The sequence below is a fragment of the Gracilinanus agilis genome, chromosome 1 (genome assembly GCF_016433145.1).
Source record: "Gracilinanus agilis isolate LMUSP501 chromosome 1, AgileGrace, whole genome shotgun sequence".
In the NCBI taxonomy this organism is placed as follows: domain Eukaryota; kingdom Metazoa; phylum Chordata; class Mammalia; order Didelphimorphia; family Didelphidae; genus Gracilinanus; species Gracilinanus agilis.
Window position 1 is genome coordinate 753126672 of NC_058130.1, and position 23989 is coordinate 753150660.

The window sequence follows — 23989 nt, forward strand, 5'->3', positions numbered from 1 at the left end:
CCCCAAATGAGGCTTTGACCTACGGATTGGTCCTAAAATATCCAAGTGTTTTGTATCTTCCTCACAAAATCGCCCTCCTCCCCCTACCCCCCAAATGAGGCTCAGAAACATGGAGAAAAAGTGGCAGACACATGTAACTTTTGAAGAGGAATGGAGGAAAATGCCTGATTCTTGAGTATCTGCAAGAAAAGTCAAATTAAGAACTGCCTCAGTGATGTTTTTCCACTTTAATATGTGCTGAGGTTTTTAAAGCTGACCCTGCACTTCTATTTAGCTTCCAAACTTTAAGGAATGTCAACATTTCTGTGAGCTAAAAACAGCAGAAACTCCCAGGTCTTCTTTTTATGACTAACATGTTATATTTGACAGGCTAAGCTTGTGTTCTTTGGTTCTGATAGCCAAAAAGAGTATGGAAGCAGAGAAGCCACTGAGCCCATCTCTTCCTTGTCTAAACATGACCCTCTTTTTCATGCAGCTTTTCCTTGAAGAACTCCCATGAGAAAGAATCACTGACCAGCTCTAAATGCAGGAAGGCTTTCCCTAACATCCAAACTCAATCTGCCTCTTCAATTTCCTCCCATTGCTGTGAATTCTGCCTCTGAGGCCAAGTAGGTACCTCAACATCCAGTCCAAAACTGATGGCAAAGTTTTCAGCTTCTGTAAACTTGTGCTTGTGAAGTAATCTACTCAATCTGGGAAAGTGGAAAAAAAATAATGTAAAATATACCATATCTAGAAGTAAAAGTGTTAACTAGTTAATTAAAGACCATTTCATCAATCAATATTAAAAGGAAATTACCTATTTTCTGGTAAGGCTTCTGTTAGACACCTAAGTACTATCATGGACACTGAGCCTTCAGGGGACCTGAAAACAACAATAGTAATTACTAGAAATACTCCTCTAGTTCCCCTTCAGAAGAAGAGCAAGGTCAGATTGCCTAAAGAAATAGAAAATATTACCTACTTGTGGTCACTTTCATAAATTCCTTCCAAAAGGTAAATTGTATCCTGCAATAATCAGTAAACAACAATTAAACACCAACTACACTCTATGTATTGTGCAAGGCACTGGAGAAACAGAAAAATTGGAGTGGCCCTACCCTCTAACACACACACACACACACACACACACACACACACACACACACACGCTACAAGTTTATATAAAATACAAGGTACAAGCAGCTGGGGTTTGGAGGGCAGAGAATCAAGAAAAATGAAAAGTAATTATGAAAAATTTAAATGAGAAATAAAAAAACTAACTCACTTCAATCTTTAACTTCTATAAATAAGGAAGAAACATAAATTAATTTGCTGGATGCCAGGAAATAAGTTTTATTTTCATTTTGTTTTTTAACTTGAAGGGCTGATATTTTCCTTGCATATATATTCATAAACCATATGGCAATTAATGGAGATTTTAATTAATCTGAAACTAAGCCAAGAATTTAATTAAATTCCACTTGGAGCACAGATTAGCAATGGGTTCTTAATCTTGAGTCCATAATTTCAGGTTTTTAAAAATGTTTTGATAACTGTATTTTAATCTAATTTATTTCCTTTGTCATCCTGTGCAACTGAACTGCTCCTAGGCATTTCAAAATCTGATTCTGGAGCAGCAAGCTAGCATGGTGGATGCAATGCCAAGATTAGAGAAAGGAGGACCTGGGTTCAAATCTAGCTTCGGATACTTCCTAGCTATGTGATCCTAAGCAAGTCATTTAACCCTGATTGCCTATACCTTGCCATTCTTCTGACTTAGAAGGCAGAAGAGATTTCCTTAAAAAAATAAAAATCTGATTCTAAGGCGTTTATAGATTTTCCTAAACTGCCAAAGGGTTCCATGACACAAAAAAGATTTTATATATATATATAAAACTCTTTTAAATTATGTCTTTATATAATACATATATTATATATGTATATACATATAAATATAGAGACATCATCTCCCTACCCCACTACCCACCCCCCAAACACACACACTAACTTACTGAGCTGATTCCCATCCTGACAAGTGAAGAAACAGCAGAAACTTCCAAAGAATAGAGCAAGGTCATTGTAGGCAGTGAATAAACCATGAGGTTTCTCATCTTAACAAAGAACAAAATCAAAGAGAAAAAAGGGAAAATTATTCATGTCATTACCATCAGACTCAGAAGATAAGAAACAGATCTGCTGAAAGTCTAGGTGGGCAAGAATTACGGTATCTTTTTCTAAATGTATAGGACCTATAAAAAGCACTGATTCCTTAGGTGCAATTCCAATATTCAGTATATATGTAACAGCAAAAATTTTATATTAGACTTCCAAGCCAGCTCATTTTTATTAACCTGGAAATATATTAATGAAATTGAATCCATACCAAATAGACCAACTAATAGAAAAAACTTACTATGATGACTTAAAAGGGGGAATCCATGGGGCGAGAACCAAGATGGCAGCTTAATAGCAATGAAAGCTGAAACCACTCTGACAATCTTTCCAAACCAATCTTTAAAAAGCACCTCAAAACAATAGGAGTCAAAAGAGGTAATCGATTGGTCTTACTTTTTTCCAACTGGTTCTGTTTAATGCTGTTATTTATAAATATCTCCTATCTCCTGCCAAATATTTTAAGATACAGAAAAATCACAGGCATAATCTGAGCTCCAGAAGGAAAACAAGTAGTTCCATATTAACTGGCATTTGCTATACATGTCTAAAATCAGACAGCTGGTCTGATACAATGATTACTAATTAATATCAATTTTTGAATTCTGCTAAAGATTTTTTTTTTCAAGACTCCCCATAACAGGAATTAGGCATTCAAAAAATATCTTTACCTGATTACTAGAAGTAGTCAGAGCTATTAATTTCAGATTGATAACACCTTCCCTAAAAAGAAAAAAAGTACATTTTCATTAAATCAAGAAATTAAACATTGTTGGCTCTTGGGTAATATTAGAAAAAATGCTATTTCCAGTTTGAGAACAAAAACTATCTTGTATAAGAGGGCTCAGGTTATTTTTTTTAATCACCATGCTAATACTATGTTTCCCACTAACCACAGCCAAAGAAGGAACAGTTGGAATCTGACTCAAAGAATGCCATCCTTCACTTTATTTCCTTCATGTTTTTTTTAATTGTATGTGATACATGTCTTCAGTCATGACATGGGGAACACAGAAATACATATTGCAAGAAAGCAATGGTATAACCTATATCAGACTATTTACTCCCTCAAGATAGGGGAGGAAGGAAGAGAAAATGAATCCCAAAATATCAGAAAAGAATTGTCAGAGGCAGCTAGGTGACTCAGTGGATTGACAGCCAGACCTATGGGAGGTCCTAGGTTCAAATTTCTTCTGACACTTTTTAGTGGTGTGACCCAGAGCGAGCTGCGTAACCCCCATTGTTTAGCCCTTAGGGCTTTCCTGCCTTGGAACCAATAGCTAGTATTGATTCTAAGATGGAAGGTAAGGGTTTTAAACAAAAGAAAACTGTCAAAAATTGTTTCTACATGTAATTGAAAAAATAAAATTTAATAAATTAAAAGATGATATATTTGTCTGTTTATTTATTCTTAAGCCCTTACTTTTTGTCTTAGTAACAACTCTAAGATGGAAGGGCAAGAGCTAGGCAATTGGGGTTAAGTGCCCAAGGTCACAGAGCAAGGAAGTGTCTGAGGCCATATTTGAACCCAAGTCATCCTGATTCCAGGGCTGGTGCTCTCTACACCATGCCACCTCGATTACCCTTTACTTACTTAAATATGGACTTTATTTCATTCAACAGAAAATGTGAAGGACCCAGCCAGCTAAAAACTCAAGATAAGACTCTTTTTTTTCTCTTTGCTAAGCCCCACTGCCCTAAGGGAGCTTTGTAGTCTTCTAACCTTACAAAAAAAAACTTATCCTCCCTCTCAAAAGGGAAAGAACTTCCAACTCCAGGCCTGGACTAATTTAACTGACAAAAAGAAAACGCTTTTTACCATCAAAACTAATGCAGTTAAAATTAGAAGAGAAGCAGGAAAATGGGAAGACTTTCAGGGAAAGAAATGGACTCTCTAAAAGTACCTTAGGACACTAATATTGTCCATTTATACAGTGTCACTGTTGGTTTCCTTACAACAATCCTATAAGGTAGGCAGAACAAGTATTAGCCCCAGGGACTGTAGGTGGTTCAGTGGACAGTGCATGAGGTTATAGTCATAGATGACTATTTGGTAAGCATGCCATAATGTCAAAGAAGATAGGAAAAGGAGGGAAGGATTAGATAGAAGAGAAGGAATCTATAATATGCTTTCATTTACCAAGTGACTGATGAAGAAGAATCTGCCTCTGTGGTAAGAATAAAATCTTCAAAATGGGTACACGGCCAGTTCCATACAGGAATTAGCGTATAAATATCCCATAAGCTCAATACATTCTATTTAAAAAAGAGAGAAGGACATTTTACAATTTAAAACTCATTTTGACATAATAAAAACAAACATTCCTGAACTCTGAAAAAAAAGATATGTACGTTGAAAATATAGCATACACAGCTATGGGATGAAAATGTAGTTTGCTTTTTCTAGCAATATCCTCATTTCTTTTCAGTGTATACATTAATGGGTAACATATTTTACAACATCGTTTTAAAAATAGGAATAGGATCAGAGACGTACAGCAGTATCCAAAATGAAAAGCAGATTGTCTGTAAGTTGAATCTTCTTAGCACCTACAAAAGAAAAGAAGTAGAAGAGTTCAAGTTCAGTGTTGACTACACTATATGATGACAGTCCAAAAAGCGTTTTCATACATTTATTGGATATCAGAATTATACAGGAAAATATATTGGAAAAAAGGAAGGTTAAGATTTGTCATTTAATTAGATCAAATACTGATGAGAGTCATTTTTACTCTCCAAGTAAAAACCAAAACAAGCAAAGCTTTTCATAAGAGTCACTCCAAAAAAGATGCTGCAATGGCCATTGGCCTATAGCCAGTTTTTGAAATAGCCCTCAAAAAGTGAAAAATGAGGAAGCAGTAACGAGGAAAGATAAAACTCAAGTTATTACAATCAAGTTATTGAAAATGTATAATGAATAATTTCAGTTCACAAACTTGTCCTTATTCAGGCCATTTATTCATGAGGTCAAAATTTGTATCATCGTGTGTCCTTCCCTACCCCAACATCCACTATGTAGATTTTAATGGGGCTAAATCTTATTGTTTACTTATGTGGCAATGGACAACCTAGTAATAAGAATCCCTTGTTCTCTAGGTAAAAGCCAGTCCATCAGCAGGTCTGTAGAAGAAGCTCTTCTAGGCTGAAAGGAAAAGCCTGAGCCTGAGCTCTTGCTGATAAAGGATTCAAGAACCCACAGCCATCCATAAGAATGTAGGTGTCATCCTCAGCTCTTTATTCTCCATATCCAATTAGTTCAACCTTCACAAGACTGATTGCTTGTATAGAACCCTTTTTCTTCTCTGATACTGTCACTTCTCTGGTGCATGCCCATAACACCTCACACCTGAACTATTGCAATAGCCTACGCGTAGGTCAGTCTGCCTCAAGTCTCTCCCCATTCTATCCATCCTCTGCACAGCAGTTCTCTTCCTAATAATGTGTGGGTCTAGTCATGCCACCCCATTATTTAGGAAACTCCAGGGATTCCTTATTAACTTCAAGATCAAATAGAACATTCTTTGGCATTCATAATTTGGCCTTCCTGCCTTTATAATCCTTTTACACCATACTCCCAACCATGAGCAATTGAATGTAGCAACATTAGTCTCCTGGATTTTCCTTGAACAACACACTGCAACTCCTGATTCCATGAAATTTTTCTGGCTGTCTCCCATGTCTAAAATGCCCTTCCTCCTCACCTGGGTCTCCTGGCTTCCCTGGCAAACACTTTCCCCACCTAAACCTTACCTTCCATCTTAGAATCAATACTAAGTATTGGTTTCAAGGCAGAAGAGGGGTTAAGGGCTAGGCAATGGGGGTCAAGTGACTTGCTCAGGGTCACACAACCAGGAAGCCTCTGAGGCCAGATCTGAACACAAGCCTACCATGCCCACGCCTGACTCTCTATCCACTGAGCCACCCAGCTCTCCTGGCTAATACTTAATGCTAGTGGCTGACCTGCAAGATGATCTCCAACTTATTCTTTTTTTTTTTTTTAATTTTAAACCCTTAACTTCTGTGTATTGACTTATCGGTGGAAGAGTGGTAAGGGTGGGCAATGGGGGTCAAGTGACTTGCCCAGGGTCACACAGCTGGGAAGTTTCTGAGGCCGGATTTGAACCTAGGACCTCCCGTCTCTAGGCCTGGCTCTCAATCCACTGAGCTACCCAGCTGCCCCTTATTCTATCTTTTGAGTGCACATATACACAAGAGTTTGCATGTTACCTCCCCCATTACATTATGTGCTCTTTGGGGTCAGGAACGGTGGCTTCAGTCTGTCTTTGTATCTAGAGTGCTTGGTGCAGTGCCTAGCACACAGTAAATGCTTCCTGGCTTGAGTCGCACTGAAGGAGGACAAGAACAAATGCTAACAGCAGCTTCCTTACCTTTAATCATGTCTGAATCAATAAAATTCTTAACTGCCGCCACTTTGTTCTCAGGGTCTAGCTCCCACTTAGAGAGGACAAAATCACCAGTTCCCTAAAAGAAAGGAAAAACTATAGAATTATCTGCAAGTTTGCTCCAAAGAAGTGTAAACAAGTAGAAAGAAAGGCAGACAATGTAATCTATAGTCATCAAAGTTCAATGAAAATTTCATAGAAAATCTACATGATCTTGTCCTGTTGCTTTATGATTTGAATTTGCCATCAAGAACATTAATGGGGAATAAAATCCCCAAAGTGGATCGTTTCTGTGTATGTATGCATTTGTATAAAAAGAGAAACAGAGACAGAAAGATAAAAAGGGAAAGACAAAAGAAAAACAAAGAACAAGAGACTGAGCCAAAGAGACACTGAGGCCAGCAAGAAAGGCCCTGGGATAACTACAAACATTCCATAACTCGGAAGTTTTGGTTGCACTCCTACATGACAAACAAGAGGAGAAACTACACACTTTCTGGAGATTCCTCCACTACTTATAATTGATCTCACTGTGTTCGTAGATATTGTTAAAGAAGTCATCAATTATACTATTTTGCAGTCAAAAGAATAGTTTCTAAGCGCTTAGCAAAATGAATTGTTCTAAAATGCTGGTTAATGACAGGTTACAAAGATGCTTCTAGTAGTATCTCCAAGTTGAGATCTATATATTTAGTGATATTTAGCAATATGAACCATCAGCTGCAATGTATTCAAAACTGCTTGGCAGAAACAACTATATGGAATTGAGATCCTCCATTAGTACCTTTTTTTCAAAATGGGATGGACCCAGAATTGAAAAGAAGAGTAGAGTGAATTATTGAAGAGTGCTTTCAAGAATTCAAGTTCTTCCTTGACAAAAGTTCAGCTTTTCAACATTAAATTCTCCTGGTAATGTACCAAAGCTCAATTCTAATTATGTGCAAGAAATACCATAAAAGACTTACATCTTGTGTAATTGGAATCTGAACCCCAGAACTATAATTCCCAGCACCCCACTCTTCCTTCTCACATTACGTCCTGATGTAGGCAGGATATAAATTTTGTGTAGCCCCACCTCTCTCTCTTCTTGTAATCGCAGGCAGCTGTGGACGCAAGCTTTTTGAGAGCCAGGAGAATTTATTCATGTGGGTTTACCTTTGTTAGATAACTAGGTTTTTATACTCCTATTTGCTTTTTATTCCTTCCACTTCAAGTAATTATTAATAAACTTTATAAAATTAATACTTGGAGTGTTGGACATTAATTTAAATCTTACAATCTCAAGGATGTGATCATCAAAAAAAGAGACTGTTCAGTTATGTAAGAAAAGTGAGAGATGGCAGTGTGACACTGGTTCATATTCATGAGATGCTAAAAGACCTCAAGAAAGGATTATGCTGTGTTGGGTAGAACTGCTGTGTTGTATTTATAGAAAAACAAGGACAAAAATAGCTTAGGATGAGAGGGCAAAAATGTGCTATGATCTACACTTCTTTTCATTAAAAGGAATATCCACGCCAATAAGATCAAAGATTCATCAAAACAAAGGTGAAGGGATATTAAAAAAATGTTTCCACTAGCAAATGTTAGCAAAAGTGTATACTTGTGGAGGAGCTAGGTAGTACAATGAATAGAACATGAGGCCTGGAGTAGGGAGGAACTGGGTTCAAATATGGCTTAAGTACTTCTTAGCTGTGTAACCCTAGACAAGTCATTTGATCCCCATTCACCTCGCCCTTACTGATTTTTTGTTTTGGAATCAATACTAGTATCAATTCTAAAACAGAAGGTTAAGTTGTTGGGGTTTTTTTAAGTATGCATGTATGAGCAGTATGGCAAATTAAAATGCTGACATTCTATTTTTAAGATTCATTTTGCTCTTCCCGTAAAAACAATGATGCTAGTTTCAAAGAAGAATAAAGAACATTTAGGACACTCACTATCAGAAATTAAACCTAAAACACTGTAGGCCACTTTCTGTATAAAAGACAGTTTTTGGGGGCAGCTGGGTAGCCCAGTGGACTGAGAGCCAGGCCTAGAGACCGGAGGTCCTGGGCTCAAATCTGGCCTCAGACACTTCCTACCTGTGTGACCCTGGGCAAGTCACTTGACCCCCATTGCCTACCCTTACCGCTCTTCTGCCTTGGAGCTAATACACAGTACTGACTCCAAGACTCCAAGGGTAAGGGCTCCCTAAAAAAACAAACAAATAAATAAATAAAAGACAGTTTTTGCTCTGCTCAGATTAAGTTTTTGAACAACTTCTGATTATGGTGTAAAAACTAAGCTTATTCTTTCACACTATTGCCCAGTTTCCTTTTTTTTTTCTTTTTTTTTTAATCTTAATTTTTTAAGAGTTGTGAGCAAGAAGGGAAACTTGAGGCCATAAAAAAAGGCAAAGCAAATCCCAGGTAGAAATGGAATAAATGACTTTAGCTTCATTAACAAACACCACCTTCTAACCAAGTGACCTAGTCAATGAAGAAAGTAAACCATATCAAAAATACAAAGTTAGTTTTGCCATAAAATATTCTCAGTTTCCAATTTATGTATTAGTACATGATACTAAACATTCATTGCATTTAATATTATAAAGTGAGATGTGCAAAAAAGAATTACCCCAATTATCACTTGGTTTTCACTTGTTAAATCTCCAATCACAAAGCTTAAACAACCACAGTTATGATAATTTTCAGTAGTTATAAAACTGGTCTTGGTTTGTCCTTGTAACTGCAAAAGTTAAAAAAAAAGTTTAAATTATTTTCTACTTTTAATAAAAGCATATATTTGGCTTGTGCAATCATTTTTATAAAATTTTCTAATTCCAAAACTTCAAGGAAAATTGGAAAATGTGGCCAATTTAAAAGCTTAATATGAGTAAAATCACTTTGAAAGCTATTATACAAAGTGAAACTGCTAAAAATGACTAACATTTCAATCATTTCTAAAAAAAATAAAGACCAAAAGACTAGAGTATCTGATACAAAATACTTAAGTGGAATCACTATGTTACAAAACCAACAGGATTTATTTTTCATTAGTCTTCTTACCTCCTTTGCTGCTGTGAAGTCCTTCTTCTCAATGGCTACATTAAAAAAAGGCAAAAAAATCTGTAGTATTAGTAAGCAACATGAAAGCAAAGCTACCCCTCAGATACTGTTCACACATTTAAAATAATGGCTCCAAAAGGCATAAAAATTATCTAGAAACATTATGGTTTAATCAAATGGTTCCCAAATACTGAGACCCCGACCCTGGGGACTCATGGAACCAATGTAAGGAATCCTCAGTTTTAAACAATAAGCATAATAATTTGCAATTATATTTATTTCTCAAATAATATATACTAAAAATATTACTACCAGTATGTGTTCATCTAACAGAATATTTTTCTTTACCTTAGAAAGTGTGAAGATAGAATTAACTCTCCCTTTGTCTATTTTTACTTAATCAAATCAAGAGCTTAAAGTACCCCTACTTAGTAGCTAGCTAACCATTAGGTAAGAGAGCTCACAAGCCACTTACTAGTTCACAACCCCAAAGGCCACAAGCACTGCACAAGGGGGCAGTGCTAGGCAAACTGAAAGACTGCAATTGCTTTCTGTGAAGAGGGGGACAGACAGGAAATGATGTGGAAAAAAAGGGGTATTAAAGAAGAAAACAACATGGTCTGGGCTATCCTCCCTTTCTTGGCTTTTGGAAAGACGCTTCCCTTAGATTCTGCATCGGTGAGTAGAGCTGAAGAGACTTGCTTTTCCTTGGAGTCATTCTGCATTGATGGAACTCTGGTTGAAGACACCACCGGGACTTCTGGCTGAGAACTACTAGAAAATCCACATGGAAATCTGGACTTGGAGAAGCCCCTGCTGGGAGCTGAGCCCAATTTCATTGGAGCAGCACTTAGGGCTGATAGACTAGACCAGGCTTTGTCTCCTTCCTATATTTCCCACTTTCACTATCTCTACCTTGTTATAAATAAAAGCTGCTAACAGTCATTTTGACTTAAGGGCTAATATTTTATGAACAGCAACCACAATATCATTTTTTAACTCTCATTTAGGTCAAAACCTAAATTTAATTGTTACAAAAATCAGATAATCAACAGGGTTGGGCATCATTTATCCAAGTCATACAAAAGAATCAGGAATGCAGAAGATATGTTTCTAGTCCTATCACTGACCAATCATGTTACCTTGAATAAGGTATTTGACCTTGAATAAGGTATTTGTTCAGGCCTCTAGCTGAGAGTCAGCCAGTTTATACAGTAGATAGAGACCTAAGTCTAGATAAGAAAGACAGTTCAAAAGCCAACCTCAGGAACTTACTAAATGGGTGACCCTGGGCAAATCAGTGAATCTCAGTTTCCTCATCTATAAAATGGGAATAATAATAGTACCTACCTCCCAGGAATGTTTTAAATATCAAAAGTGAATAATAATTATTAAGTGTTTGGTACAATGCCGGCACATATGCTTGTTGTCTTCCTTTTAGGCAGATTTGTTTACTCACTGCCTCTAGGAACTTGTTAGGCACCCTCTAAACTCTGTCTGCACTTTTGCTGAGGACACTCTACTGCCTAAACCCCACCCTCAAGAGCTATTTCATTTTTCTCTATCCTTCAGCCCATGACTCAAATCCTAACTTCTCAACTGACCGTTCTAGCCCCTAGTCTCTCCTATCACCAAATTCCCATTTCTGTGTTACTTCTACCACTCATTTGATTTAAAGATCAGATGCAAATCAAAAATATGTCATTTATGTGTATGAGCTGTTATCTTACCTTCCTGAATTTGTGTAAGCTGTAGATCCATAATGCAAAACAATCCATTGTAAGTAAGAAGGAACACATGAAATTTACCTATTAAAGTGGGAGAAGAAATAAGTCAATTTAAATATGTTTTCAAAATATTTTCAGGATCAAAATTATTATAGATTTAAAAGAAATTAGCCAATTATAAAAGAGTAACTGCTACATATTTTACACGTTAATGATGGCAAACTGGTAATGGGCAAATAATGTCTATAAATGATTTAAATTTACTTTATTAGCTCAATTGAAAATTGAAAATATAATTATTCTACTTAAATATGATTCAACATCAAGTGTCTACTATGCACAAAGATTGAGAAAATTAAAAAAAAAAAGGATCTAGCCTCAAAGACTTAAAAAAAAAAAAACCTTTATCTTCTATCTTAGTATCAATTCAAAGTCAGAACAGCAGCAGCAAGGGCTAAGCAATCAGGGTTAAATGACTTGCCCAGGGTCACAATGCTAGGAAATGTCAGAGGGCATCCTCCCATCTCCAGGCCTGGTACTCTTATTTACTGTGCTACCTAGCTGTCCCAAAAGCTAAAATTCTAAAAAAAACATAAACATACAGGTCAAAAATGTGATTTTGAAAATATACAGATCAGTTCATATAAATATAAAATATAAAATAAAATAAATATAAAAATAGAGATAATGATCATGAACTAAATTTAGTTACTCAAAACCAGGGAAAATAGCATTTATATTTTTAAAATGGTGAGTTATTTGCAAAAAATGATAATAACAAATGCTAGTTGAGTCTTTGAAGTTTTTCCTAAAATATGCTTCATTTCCCTAAAGGACTTAAAAGATACTCTGAAAGTGTCAGCTTATATTAGCCAAAATATATAAAATTATTATGAATAAAACCTACACATTTTTCTTTTGCAAGAAGAAATGTTCCCATAGGTATTCAGTCTACTAAATTCTCAAAATAGTAAGCAATGTGCCACTATGCTAATTAGTTCAGATTAGTTTTATTTTTAGAAAAATAATTAAAGAAACAATTAATTTGCTCATACAAATCTGTGGTATGAAGGAACCTAGTATATGCCATTAGGAAATATTTTCTCCTGATCAGAATGTTATGAAATATCTTGAAAAAAGTTTTAGAAAACAAACATTTACCATATTATTGGTTACCATCAACAAAAAACTGATATCCACAATAGCACTAGCAGAAGAGCCTCAAAAGCAGAACCACAGAATAGACTACAAGGTAATTGCAACCATCTAAGGAAATATGGAAGAGCTAAAACAAATCAAGGGTCTTCATTACAACACTTTATAAGTTGAATTTAAGTCATTTAAATATCATTAGTGGGGCAGCTAGGTGGCATAGTGGATAGAGCATGAGGCCTGGAGCTCATGTGATCTGGATTCAAATCAGTTCCCAAACACTTCCCAGCTATGTGAACCTGGGCAAGTCATTTAACCTCCCCTTTGCCTAGCCCTTGACCTTTTGGTTTAGTTATTATTAAGACAGAAAGTAGGGGCAGCTGGGTAGCTCAGAGGATTGAGAGTCAGGCCTAGAGACAGGAGGTCCTAGGTTCAAATTCAGCCTCAGACACTTCCCAGCTGTGTGACCCTGGGCAAGTCACTTGACCCCCATTGCCCACCCTTACCACTCTTCCACCTAGGAGCCAATACACAGAAGTTAAGGGTTTAAAAAAAGAAAGTATTACTTCCTGAAATCATAAACCCATATACACTCACTATCAGAAAAAAGAATGAACCTCCTAGAAAATCCAAATACTGCTTTTCTATTAATAAAATAAATCAGGAATTTTCCTGTTGATGGGAAGCAAAAATGCTAGTTCCATCTTGCTAGTGGAGTACTTTCAAATGTTGGCTAAGGAATCTGAATTCAGTTTGAGCTAAAAGTCTGGTCACTCTAAGATTTCCTTATAAAATAAAGGATTTTGGGCAGCTGGGTAGCTCAGTGGATTGAGAGCCAGGCTTAGAGACAGGAGGTCCCTAGGTTAAAATCTGGCCTCAGACACTTCCCAGCTGTGTGACCCTGGGCAAGTCACTTGACCCCCATTGCCCACCCTTACCACTCTTCCACCTAGGAGCCAATACACAGAAGTTAAGGGTTTTAAAAAAAAAAAAAAGACAGAAAGTAAGGGTTTAAAAAGAAATGTCACTAGTGACCCAGCAATTTCAAATGGTTGGACTGATATTTGTTTAAGTTTTGACTATTTAAAAACAAATGGGTTGGCTGTTTTGGAACTACTGCAGAGTGACTGTATAGTTCCACAGGAAAACTCACCATCCTTTGCACCACCTTCTTCTATGATCAGATCCTGATAAGTACACTGATTTTCATCTGGTGCTTGCTGAACAAATGCCTAATTACAAATTAATTATTTAGTGATAATTGTTAAAAACAAAAAAGCTCAAAAGTGGAAACTGACATATTTCAGACCCAAAAGCATCATTAGGAATAATTTTTCTCCAAAATACAAAATGTTAATTATCTGATAAAAAAACATTTTAGGCACACTCACTAGGAATAATTTCCTCCCATTAAAAATATCTCTTCATTGTTCACTTCTTCATACACAATATTTCCTGGCAATGATTTCTAACTTTACTGAATGTAAACAATGTCTCAACTTAAAAGGAAAGTCATTTTTATAAAAGAGAATTTTATTCAGGACTTGATCTGGCAATAGCCAGTTAGGAAATAATTTTCGATAGAATTCATGAAAAAGAAAAGAAAATAGAAATCATACATTAGTAAGCAACGTCTGGTTTGATGTCACATGAATAAGATGTAAGTTGCCACTTCTCTCACCGACCAAAAGAAACTCTCCTCCTTGACACAAGCCAACCACATCCACTTTAGTATCTGAAAATTTCAAATCAAAGTATAAGTTTCTTCCAACCATCACGTTCATTGACAAAGAATACAGCTCCTTATTTATAATTTAGTTTATTCACAGATGTGAAAGAATTTGGGAACTGGAGAGACCTTAGTGACCTCTAAGCCAACACATATACAAAGGGATTCTCCACTCTAACATACCTGGAATGTGGTCATGTAGGCCCTGCTTGACTATTTCCAAAGGAGACTATACTAGCTCTTAAGGCATCCAATTACACTTTTGGATACCTCTCACTATTGGGAAACGTTTCCTCCCATCGAACTGAAATCAGCCTCTTTCCATCTTTCACTCATTGTTATTAATTTTGCCCAGATTCTGTTATATACCTTCTACGCACGCCAGCCCTTCAAATACTTGAATAAAACTCTCCTGTCACCCTCTCAGTCTTTCCTCTTTCAAGGTAAACATATCCTATTCCTTCATCTGATTTTTATTATGGCCTGGACTTAAGGCACACCCATATCCCTCCTGGTTGGACTCCTTTGGACCCTGTCCAGATCATTAAAGCCCTTCTTAAACCCACTGCACACAATGTACCAGCTGAGCTCTGATAAGGGCAGGCAGAATTCCTGGGCCTATCACCTCTTCTTCCTGGAAGCTGCTCCTTCATCATGTAGCCCTGACCCTATTGTGGCTGCTAGGTCACACTGCTGATTCAGTGATCTTGGAGTCCACTAAAACTTGTAGATCTTAAGGACTCTTATCCTTGTGAAGGTGATGTTTCATTCCCGACATGAGAATTATCCCTTATGAATTTCATCTTATGAGATCAAGCCCAAGGTTCCAGCCTTGTCAGGATGCTTCTGGATCCTGCCTCTATTGGCTGCCCAGTGCTAATTATTCCTTTCCAGTTTTATGCCACCTGCATCTTCTTAGAAGTTATTAATTTTATTCCACTGCAATTTATTGAGTAGGTGGGTATCCAGAAATTAATAAATGCAAAGTAACATGAAGACAGGGGAAAACTCATAAAACTTGGAAGATCAGGAGAGGGGACTAGTAAGCTGAACCTGGAAGGAAGAGGATGATTCTAGGATGTGCAGCTAATAAAGGATGTTCTAAGGGTGGAGGATGACTTGCCAGGAAGAAAAAGAAATGGTTGGCTTGGAAGGCACAAAAAGTACATTAATGGCAAAAATGGGAAATAAAAAGGTATGTTGAAATGGATAATAAGAAAAGATATTTCACATGACAGCACATATCTAATCTATATAATGCTTGCCTTCAAAAAGAGCAGAGAAAGGGCAAGAGGGAAGGAGAGAATTCAGAATTCAATTTAAAAAACTTAAGATTTTTTTTTTTGATGGAATTGGGAAATATTTAACAAATACATTTTTAAAAAGGGGGAAAAGTCATCTTGAAACTACATTGTAACAGAGCAGTGTCCCAAGGAGCTTATATGTTATCCTTAGGGCAATAGGAAATCACTGAAGGGTTTTGAGCAGAGCAATAACAAGACACTGCAATAACAATAACATTAGGCTACTAATAGTGATGATATTGTGGCCATTAGAAAGAAGGGGGAATTGGGGGGAGAGTAGCACAGCTAGGTGGCTCAGTGGATCGAGAGCTAGGCCTAGACATGGGAGGTCCTAGATTCAAATCTGACCTCAGACATTTCCTAGCTGTGTGATCCTGGGCAAGTCATTTAACGCCCATTGCCTAGCCCTTACCACTATTCTGCCTTGGAACCAATATACAGTATTGATTCTAACATGTAAGGTAAAGACTTAAAAAAAAAAAAAAAAGGAAAAAAAGAGAAAGATGGATCAGAGAAGAGAAATGGACAGTGGGAGGCCAACTGTGAGAACACTGCAATGATCCGTGAAAAAGATAAAAAAATGAGAGCCTGGATTACAGAAGTGATCCAGGGAGTAAAGATAAAAGAAGAATGAAAAAAAATTTGTATAGAGATCAAATTGATAACTAATTAATTCAAACAATTAATTAATCATCAAGCATTTAAGAGACAGAAGAGCCTGAGATAACTGGGAGACAGGGAATCCAGATGACCAGAGGGATGGTTGGGTTCTCATTAAAGAGAGAAATCTGAAGGATGAACAAGTTGTTGGTAAAAAGGATAAATCAGATTTTAAACATTTTGAGTTTGGAAATGCATAAAGGACATATAAGAGATGTCCAGCAGCCAGGTTACCATGAGACTGGAATTCCACAGAGAAATAAAGACTATATACATTGATTTGGCAATTGCCCAAAGAGTGATAATATTTAACTCCCTTAGATGGGAATGGTACAAGGAAAAGAGTACAAAGAGAGAAGAGAGCAGAAGACAGTCTTGGGAAATATCCATAGTAAGGGAAGAGAGATAGAAGATAAATCAGCAAAAGAGACTGAAAAGGAACAATAAGAAGGCAGGAGTAAAAGTAGGAGAAAAGAGTCACAGAAAGAAGAGAATGGAAGCAAGAATATTCAAGAGAGGAGAGTCAACAGTGTCAAAAACTCAGGAATAATGAAGACTGAGAAAAAGGTCACTGGATTTAATAATCAGTAACATTTGAGTCAACGGTTTCAGTGAAGTCATGAAGACTGGAAGACAAATGTTAAGAGACTGCAGGGTGAAGAAATAGACACAACAAGGAGGGATGACTAAAATTTGGCAGTATAAGGAAAGAGTGATATTGGATGACAGCTTGAGGAGCTGGAAGAGACAGGTGAAGGTTTCTTTAGAAGTAAGGGGATACCTGACGTATGCAGGCAGTAATTCAACAAATGACATAAATCTTTATTTGGGCAACAGAAAAGGATTCCTAGGGGTAGCTAAGTGGAAGAGTGAATAGAGGTTCCTGAATTCTAATCAGGCCTCAAAACTTACTAGTTATGTGACCCTGGGCAAGTCACTTAATTTTCTGCCTCAGTTCCTCATCTGAGCTGGGGAAGGAAATGGCAAACTACTCCAGTTTTTCTGACAAAAAAACCCCAAAAGGGGTCACAAAGAGTCAAACACAGCTGAAAAGACTGAAACAATTCAACAACAAAAGACTCTTGGACATAGGAATGAAATGAAAGATGTGAGAAATGGTATGATTAAAGGTACAAGCTCCCAGAAGAAACAAAGAGAGAACAAGATGAGGGACACAAGAAGAGCCAGTAAAAGAGGAACTCCCTCAAAGACAACACAGGAGGACTTAGACATAGTCTTAAATAAGGAAAAGGACAGATAAGGAAACTCATGGTGGATGGTCTAGAGCCATGTTGGCAAACCTATGACAGGTGTGTCAGGGGGAGCTGCTCTTCGCCCCCTCTCCACAACACCTGAGGACATTTCTCTTCCCCACTTCCCAGCAGCCCAATGGGAGTGCTTCCTCCCTCCCCTGTCTGGGTGGGGTGGAAGAGGGGCTCATAAGCAGCATGAGAGTTGTAGTTTGGGTACTTGGTCTCTAAAAGATTCGCCATCACTGATCTAGAGTTTCTCAGTAAAGTAACAGGGTCAACTACTGAGAAAAAATGATAGGGGTATTAGAAGCTTAGAGAGAAGATTTAAAACAACTGCTACAAGAAACATGATAAAGTGTCAACTAGGAAAGAATGTGGACTGGCAGCATGAAAGATAGGTGAGCAAGAGGTTCAACATGAAGGGCAATATGTAACCAAAATGGTTAACTTTAAGGCCAAGACTGTGAAGGGAAAGCAATCAAAGGAAGAATGAGAGACCAGAAGAATGAAGGTCATGATAAGGGAAGGCATAGATTTACAAGTGGAAAAAAAAGAGGGCATTTAGGTGGCTCATTGGACAGATAGCCAGATCTAGAGACATTTCCCAGCTCTCTGATCCTGGGAAAGTCACTTAAACCCCATTGCCTTGGAACTAATACTTAACATTGATTCTAAGACAGAAGATAAGGGTTTAGAGGTGGGGAAAAAAGGAAGTGAAATAAAGAGAGATAAAAAGAAAGGAAATTATTCTCAGAAAATGAGATAATTCAGTCTGCCTCAATCCTTGCTAAAAGTTTGTCCCCTAAAGTAACTCAATAGCAAAACTGAAAATATGCTAAAATTTTTATCTCTTGTATGGTTTCAATGTTGAACAAGTAAAGAGTCCTTTAGAATGCTACTATAGGTGTGTTTCCATTCTGTAATATGCCCTCAAGCCCTCTACTCCATTTGTTTGCATTCCTACATATCAGTTTCCAATCCTTTCTCAAACCTCCAAGTTTTATCTAAAATATCCCATGTGCATAAAATAATCTTTTTCTCATCAAGGTCATATCATGAGGTTCACGTGAAATTTTCCAACATATGACAACATAATCTCTAACTAACCACTCAACTACCTCTTATATAAAGTTATCTACATATATTTACATTGGTTATGTAGTTTTATCTTCTCTGTTAGACTGTTAAGAGTGCCAGAAGACAGACTTTCACTTAGCTCTGAAGATATAAATAGCACACTTATTAAATTTGTAGCTAAAATAAAACTGGAAAGGATAGGTTACACTGATTTGCAAAATCTAGATCCAGAAGGATTCGAAAGACTGGAATGATGACCAAATTTAATAAGAGGACATGTTATAAGAATAAAACGTCTTATAGACAAATTTAAAAAATCAACTACACAAATAGCAACAGAAAGAAATTGGACAGAAATATAGTACATGTGTAGAGGTCCTACTGATCATAGTGGCTTACAAATTCAAAACCAATCAATAGGATGATATAGTGTTCAAAGAAGTTTTGGTTTTAGGTTGCCTTAATAAAAGTATCAGGTCCCCAAAGAAGGTGATAATCTCATTGTATTTTGCTGTATTTAGAACATAGATGGACTATTGTGCTTCATTCTAGGTATCAAGTTTTAGAAAGAATACTAACAAATTGGAGAGTGTCCTCTAAAAGACAAAGCCAGGATTGTAAAGGGACCCCAAACCAAGCCAGCCATGCCATGCAAAATTTGGTTGAAAGAAATAGAGAATTCTTAGCAGGTACAAGATCAGTTTTCACATGTTTATTTGGATGACAGGTATTTACTTTTTATTCATCAGTTTCAGTGGTGCCTTTTTTTAAATATATCTTACCCTGAAAATAAAAAGGCAAATAAGGATTATTTTGCGTGGCCTGACAAGGCCCATTCAGTGGAAGATGCAGAGAAATATATTTTGGCTCCCCAAAGGAAAAATCTTCTCAACAGAGCTGCTCCCAAGTAGAAAGGAGGTCCTCAAGAAAAAAATGCTTATCAGGGACACGAGAGGGGAGAGTCATGCTTAGCAAAAAGTGAGGAGTCTTGTAACCCTACAAGTCTGAGTAAATAAAAAGTACCCTTCCTTTAACATGTGCTTCAGTAATGCTTTATGGTATCCTAAATTAATATTGTACAAGATTTGGAATGTATAACTATAATGATCGCCCAACACAGATGGCATTCAAAAAGATCTCTGCTAAAATTTTAAGCATTCCAAATTCATTGAAAATAATTCTGCCTAAGCCAATTATCTGAGGTTCTTAATATTTTCAATTACCGAAGACAGTGATGGGCAAACTTTTTAAAGAGGGGGCCGAAGGAAAGGGAATGCTCATCTGTCAGTCTGTTTCTAAGGCAACTCTTTCGAAGTTTCATCGTATTGTATCCTACTCATTGTATCTGTCAGATTAGGAATAATGTTGGCTGGATAGAACATTTCAGGGGGCCGCATCTGGCCCACCGGCCATAGTTTGCCCATCACTGACCTAAGACATAATGGGACAAAGTAGTAAAAAACAAGATTCGGTGGAAATGGAAAGTTAATATTCTAGGCCTAGATGACTTCTACTTTGTTTCATCTCTTTTCATCATACTTACCAAATTGAAGATGCAGCTGGAGAGACCGACAAATATTGTCAAAAAGTGTCACTGACTGATCAACCACGATAACAAACCCATCGCTTGAGCTGCATGCATGTAACTTGGGAGAAAAGGAAGCCTGTAAAAGGAAAAAACATACCTCTGAAATCCACAACTTTTGGGGTTCAACAAAAACATATTAGCTAAAATACTATTAGCCAATTAGGTCTATAAGAATTAGGCTACAAATGATTAACTAAAAGAAATTATGTCATAATGGAATTTAGTTAGAATAAAATGATGAAAATAACCAATATGCATAGAATATTACCTATCCCATAAGGAAGTGTTACACATCCTATAACAGGAGGGACTATTCCAACTATTCCAACCCTAGTTGCCCAGGCTTACAACTTCTCTTTTAGCCCACATATCTTAAAAGTAAAAAAATCCAATGGATTTTTACTCATTTTCATTTATCATTTCCATTTTATTTGTTTTGTTATGTTTTAATCCTTACCTTTTGCCTTAGAATCCATACTAAGTATCATTCCCAAGGCTAAAGAGCAGTAATTGGGGTTAAGCAAATTGCCCAGGATCACACAGGAAGTGTCAGAGGCCATATTTGCACCCAGGATTTCCTGTCTCCAGGCCTGGCTCTCTAACTACTGAACTGTCTAGCTGTTTTTATTTTATTTTAACATCATTCATTTTCATCTACTTGACAGTCTTTCATGTTATTTTTGTGGAAAAGGTAAAGAGGTATGAGCTACAAATTAATACAATTAAACATATGCAAAATTGGTTGAATTTGTTGTTTCGTTGTTTCAATCATGACCCCATTTGGGATTTTCTTGGCAAAGATTCTAGAGTAGTTTGCCATTTCCTTCTCTAACTCATTTTATAGAAGAGGAAATGGAGACAAATAGGATAAATTGACTTGCCCAGAGTCACACAGCTAGTACATGTCTGAGGCTAGATTTGAACTTAGGAAGATGACTCTTGATGGCTTGAGGTCTGGCACTCTATTCACTACATTACCTACCTGCCAGATTAGTTGAGTGGCATGACCCCAAGAAGTCACTAATGATTCAATATATATTGTGGTTGGCCATATACTGTTTAAAATTGGTCCCTGATGGCAATATTAAGGTGTGTGAAGACAGAATTAACTCTCCTTTTGTCTATTTTTAGCTAATCAAATCAAGAACTTGAAGTGTTCCTACTTAGCACTGGGAGGTCACTAGGTAGGAGAGTTCACAAATCACTTAGTAGTTCACACCTCCAAAGGCCACAACCACTGAAGAAAAAAAGAGGAAGATTTTGGCTGAATGCAAATAAAAACTTCCTAATGCTTTAAGCTACCCCAAAGTCGAAAGGGAAGTCTCAAAAAGAAACAGATGTGTCTGTAGGAGATAGCCTACTCAATGGTCTTTCAGTCTTTCCTGCACATCACCCCCATATTCATGGTCCCTGAAAGTTTGGTTTGCACTGCTAACACACTCCTCCAGCCTGTCATACTCCATGTGTCATACTGCATATGCTCAGTCTCTCAAATATGTCCAGCTCTGTCCCTTTCTGGGTAAGTCTTATGTTCCGAAAAAGTTCCCTCTCTTACTTTGCCTGCTGAATTCTGGAAGAGATGGCATGCTGCAGTGGCACACAGACTTGGGTTTGAATTCCATCTAACTCTTACTAGCAATGTCTGTGAAATAAACACTTCCCTTTCTCAGCTTTTCCTTTCTCACTGGTAGAATGGAGATAACTGTACCTAACATAGGGCTGTTGTGAGGCTTCAGTGAGATCAACTATATGAAGCTCTTTAAGAAATAAATGTCAGACATAAGCCCTAGTCATCCTTTACATGCCAACTCTTTCATAAGGCTTTCTCTATTCCCCCCAGGGAGGAGGTAATTTTTCAATCCTAAATAATAGCAACAAACTATAAACAAGGGCTTATTAAGTTTGCTACTAGTTGACAGTCCATGGATATGACATCAAAAGCCAAATATGCCCTGTTGTAAAAGGGGAAACGGGAAAGATCATGGTTGGAGTGGATATTTAAGAGTTTAGTATGGTTGCCAAGGAATTTAATAAATATCAGTTCCTAATAAAAGAGACCCAAGTCAGGATGACTTTTATGGTGGTTTATTTACAATTAGGAAGATTGAAAGGTAGGGAAAATGAGAGAGAGAAACTCTGGCCCAGACCTGAGGCCCAAATCAGATAGGCTTCAGAGGCCCCAGCAGAGGGGCACAGAGGTTAATTAAACAAGGCTTCTAGCCAACAAGGCCTCCTCTAAGATGAGAGACCTCTTGAGGCTAGAGCTTCCAGAAAAGCCAAGGGATAAAGGAGAGAGTCAGCCTAACTTACCACGTGACAATTCGAAGAGAAGCAGTCTGAGGTCTCACCAGAGCTCCTCCAACGCCAAGTACAAAAGGGCAAAAGCCCTTCACAGGAAGTTGCCATCATATTTTTAAAAGATAGCAGCTTTTGTCACTTCCTGAGTCCACCTCCCATTTCACGTGGACAAATGGCAGCCTCAACCCTGTTCTGGACTGACCAAAGGACAGTCACTTGTTTTTGATTTGTCTCTTACTATCACATGTGGGTCACAGACCTCCCCCTCCCCACTTAATTCTAAGTTGGGTGGGGTGACATTATTCCTGGTGGCTAAAGTCTAGAGAATGAATGAGGGTGAGCTAATTCCATTTACACACTGTACTGCAGAAGTTTACATTCCATCAAGGAAATAACATGAGAATAGACAAGTTAATACAAAACATTTTACAAGGTAAATACAAAGAAATTTCAGGGAAGGGAAAGCACCTTCACTCAAGGGAATCAGGAAAGATCCCACATACATGACATGTACTGGGCTGTGGTTATACAAAAGAAGGATTTAGAAGGGAAAGTATCAGAATACTACTGTTATAAAAAAGGGATATAATAATAAAGGCCTGGATTAGGCTGGTGCTATGTGTTCAGGAAGGAAATGGTCAACATGAAAAATACATTATAAAAGAAGAAACAAGACTAAGTCTTAGCTTGAAAGCAAAAGGAAAAGCAATAATGACAGATGATACTGTGCTTTCACTTCTTGGTGATTTTATAAAAATTGTGGGGGCAGCTGGGTAGCTCAGTGGATTGAGAGCCAGGCCTAGAGATGGGAGGTCCTAGGTTCAAATCCAGCCTCAGACACTTCCCAGCTGTGTGACCCTGGGCAAGTCACTTGACCCCCATTGCCTACCCTTACCACTCTTCCACCTATAAGTCAATACACAGAAGTTAAGGGTTTAAAATAAAATAAAATAAACAAATAAATAAATAAATAAATTGTGGTAGCATTAATAGCAGTACAAAAGCTAGAAAGGGCCAATGACTCTGGGAAAGATGGTTCTGTTTAAAACACAATGAACTTGAAGTGATGGTTCATGTTCACACCCTACATGTCAAACAGGACTGAAGCTCACATGAAAGGAATTATTTTACATATTCACAGTAGATTATTTAAGAAAGCAGAATCTTACCTTCTCAGATGATATCTTGACTAATGTATCCACTTGATATAAAGTTGTTCCATGTTCTTCTCCTGAGCCAATACTTAGGCAGCCACTTCCTGTGTCATCACTAGTTAGAAGTTCAATATCATCCCACATATTTGTCAAATTTTCTTTCTGTGATAATGTTTTAAAACACTGATAAATAAATTTTGAAGTTACAACATGATATGGAGCTTTGGTCCTCAAACATTTATCCTTCCAGAAGTATGCAGCTTAGATTTTATTTTATTTTTTGAGTTAGGGAAGCCTATAACATCTAACCCACCAGGGCAACCTATTACTGAGAGCCACCATGGAAAACTAAAAAGGCTGCTACATTTGAAATCAAAGGTCCTGAGTTCAAATTCCTGTTTTGCCCAGCTAGATAACTTTAGCCAAGATGCTTCATCTCT

General features: G+C 37.2%; 1 protein-coding gene across 1 annotated transcript in view; it reads right to left on the minus strand.

The window, feature by feature from the left end:
• Positions 1 to 23693, minus strand: part of KNTC1 (kinetochore associated 1) — a 114726-nt gene extending 91033 nt beyond the window's left edge. The window contains exons 1-15 of the mRNA XM_044658762.1: positions 23565 to 23693; positions 20053 to 20173; positions 14106 to 14221; positions 13640 to 13718; positions 11338 to 11415; positions 9608 to 9642; positions 9177 to 9287; positions 6543 to 6636; positions 4652 to 4704; positions 4295 to 4410; positions 2826 to 2877; positions 1995 to 2093; positions 965 to 1008; positions 800 to 865; positions 617 to 692 (exon numbers count right to left, since the gene is read on the minus strand). Coding sequence (XP_044514697.1) covers positions 617 to 692; positions 800 to 865; positions 965 to 1008; positions 1995 to 2093; positions 2826 to 2877; positions 4295 to 4410; positions 4652 to 4704; positions 6543 to 6636; positions 9177 to 9287; positions 9608 to 9642; positions 11338 to 11415; positions 13640 to 13718; positions 14106 to 14221; positions 20053 to 20173; positions 23565 to 23693 — 1269 coding nt within the window. The remainder of the gene's footprint in view (positions 1 to 616; positions 693 to 799; positions 866 to 964; positions 1009 to 1994; positions 2094 to 2825; positions 2878 to 4294; positions 4411 to 4651; positions 4705 to 6542; positions 6637 to 9176; positions 9288 to 9607; positions 9643 to 11337; positions 11416 to 13639; positions 13719 to 14105; positions 14222 to 20052; positions 20174 to 23564) is intronic.
• Between the last annotated feature and the right edge of the window lie 296 nt (positions 23694 to 23989).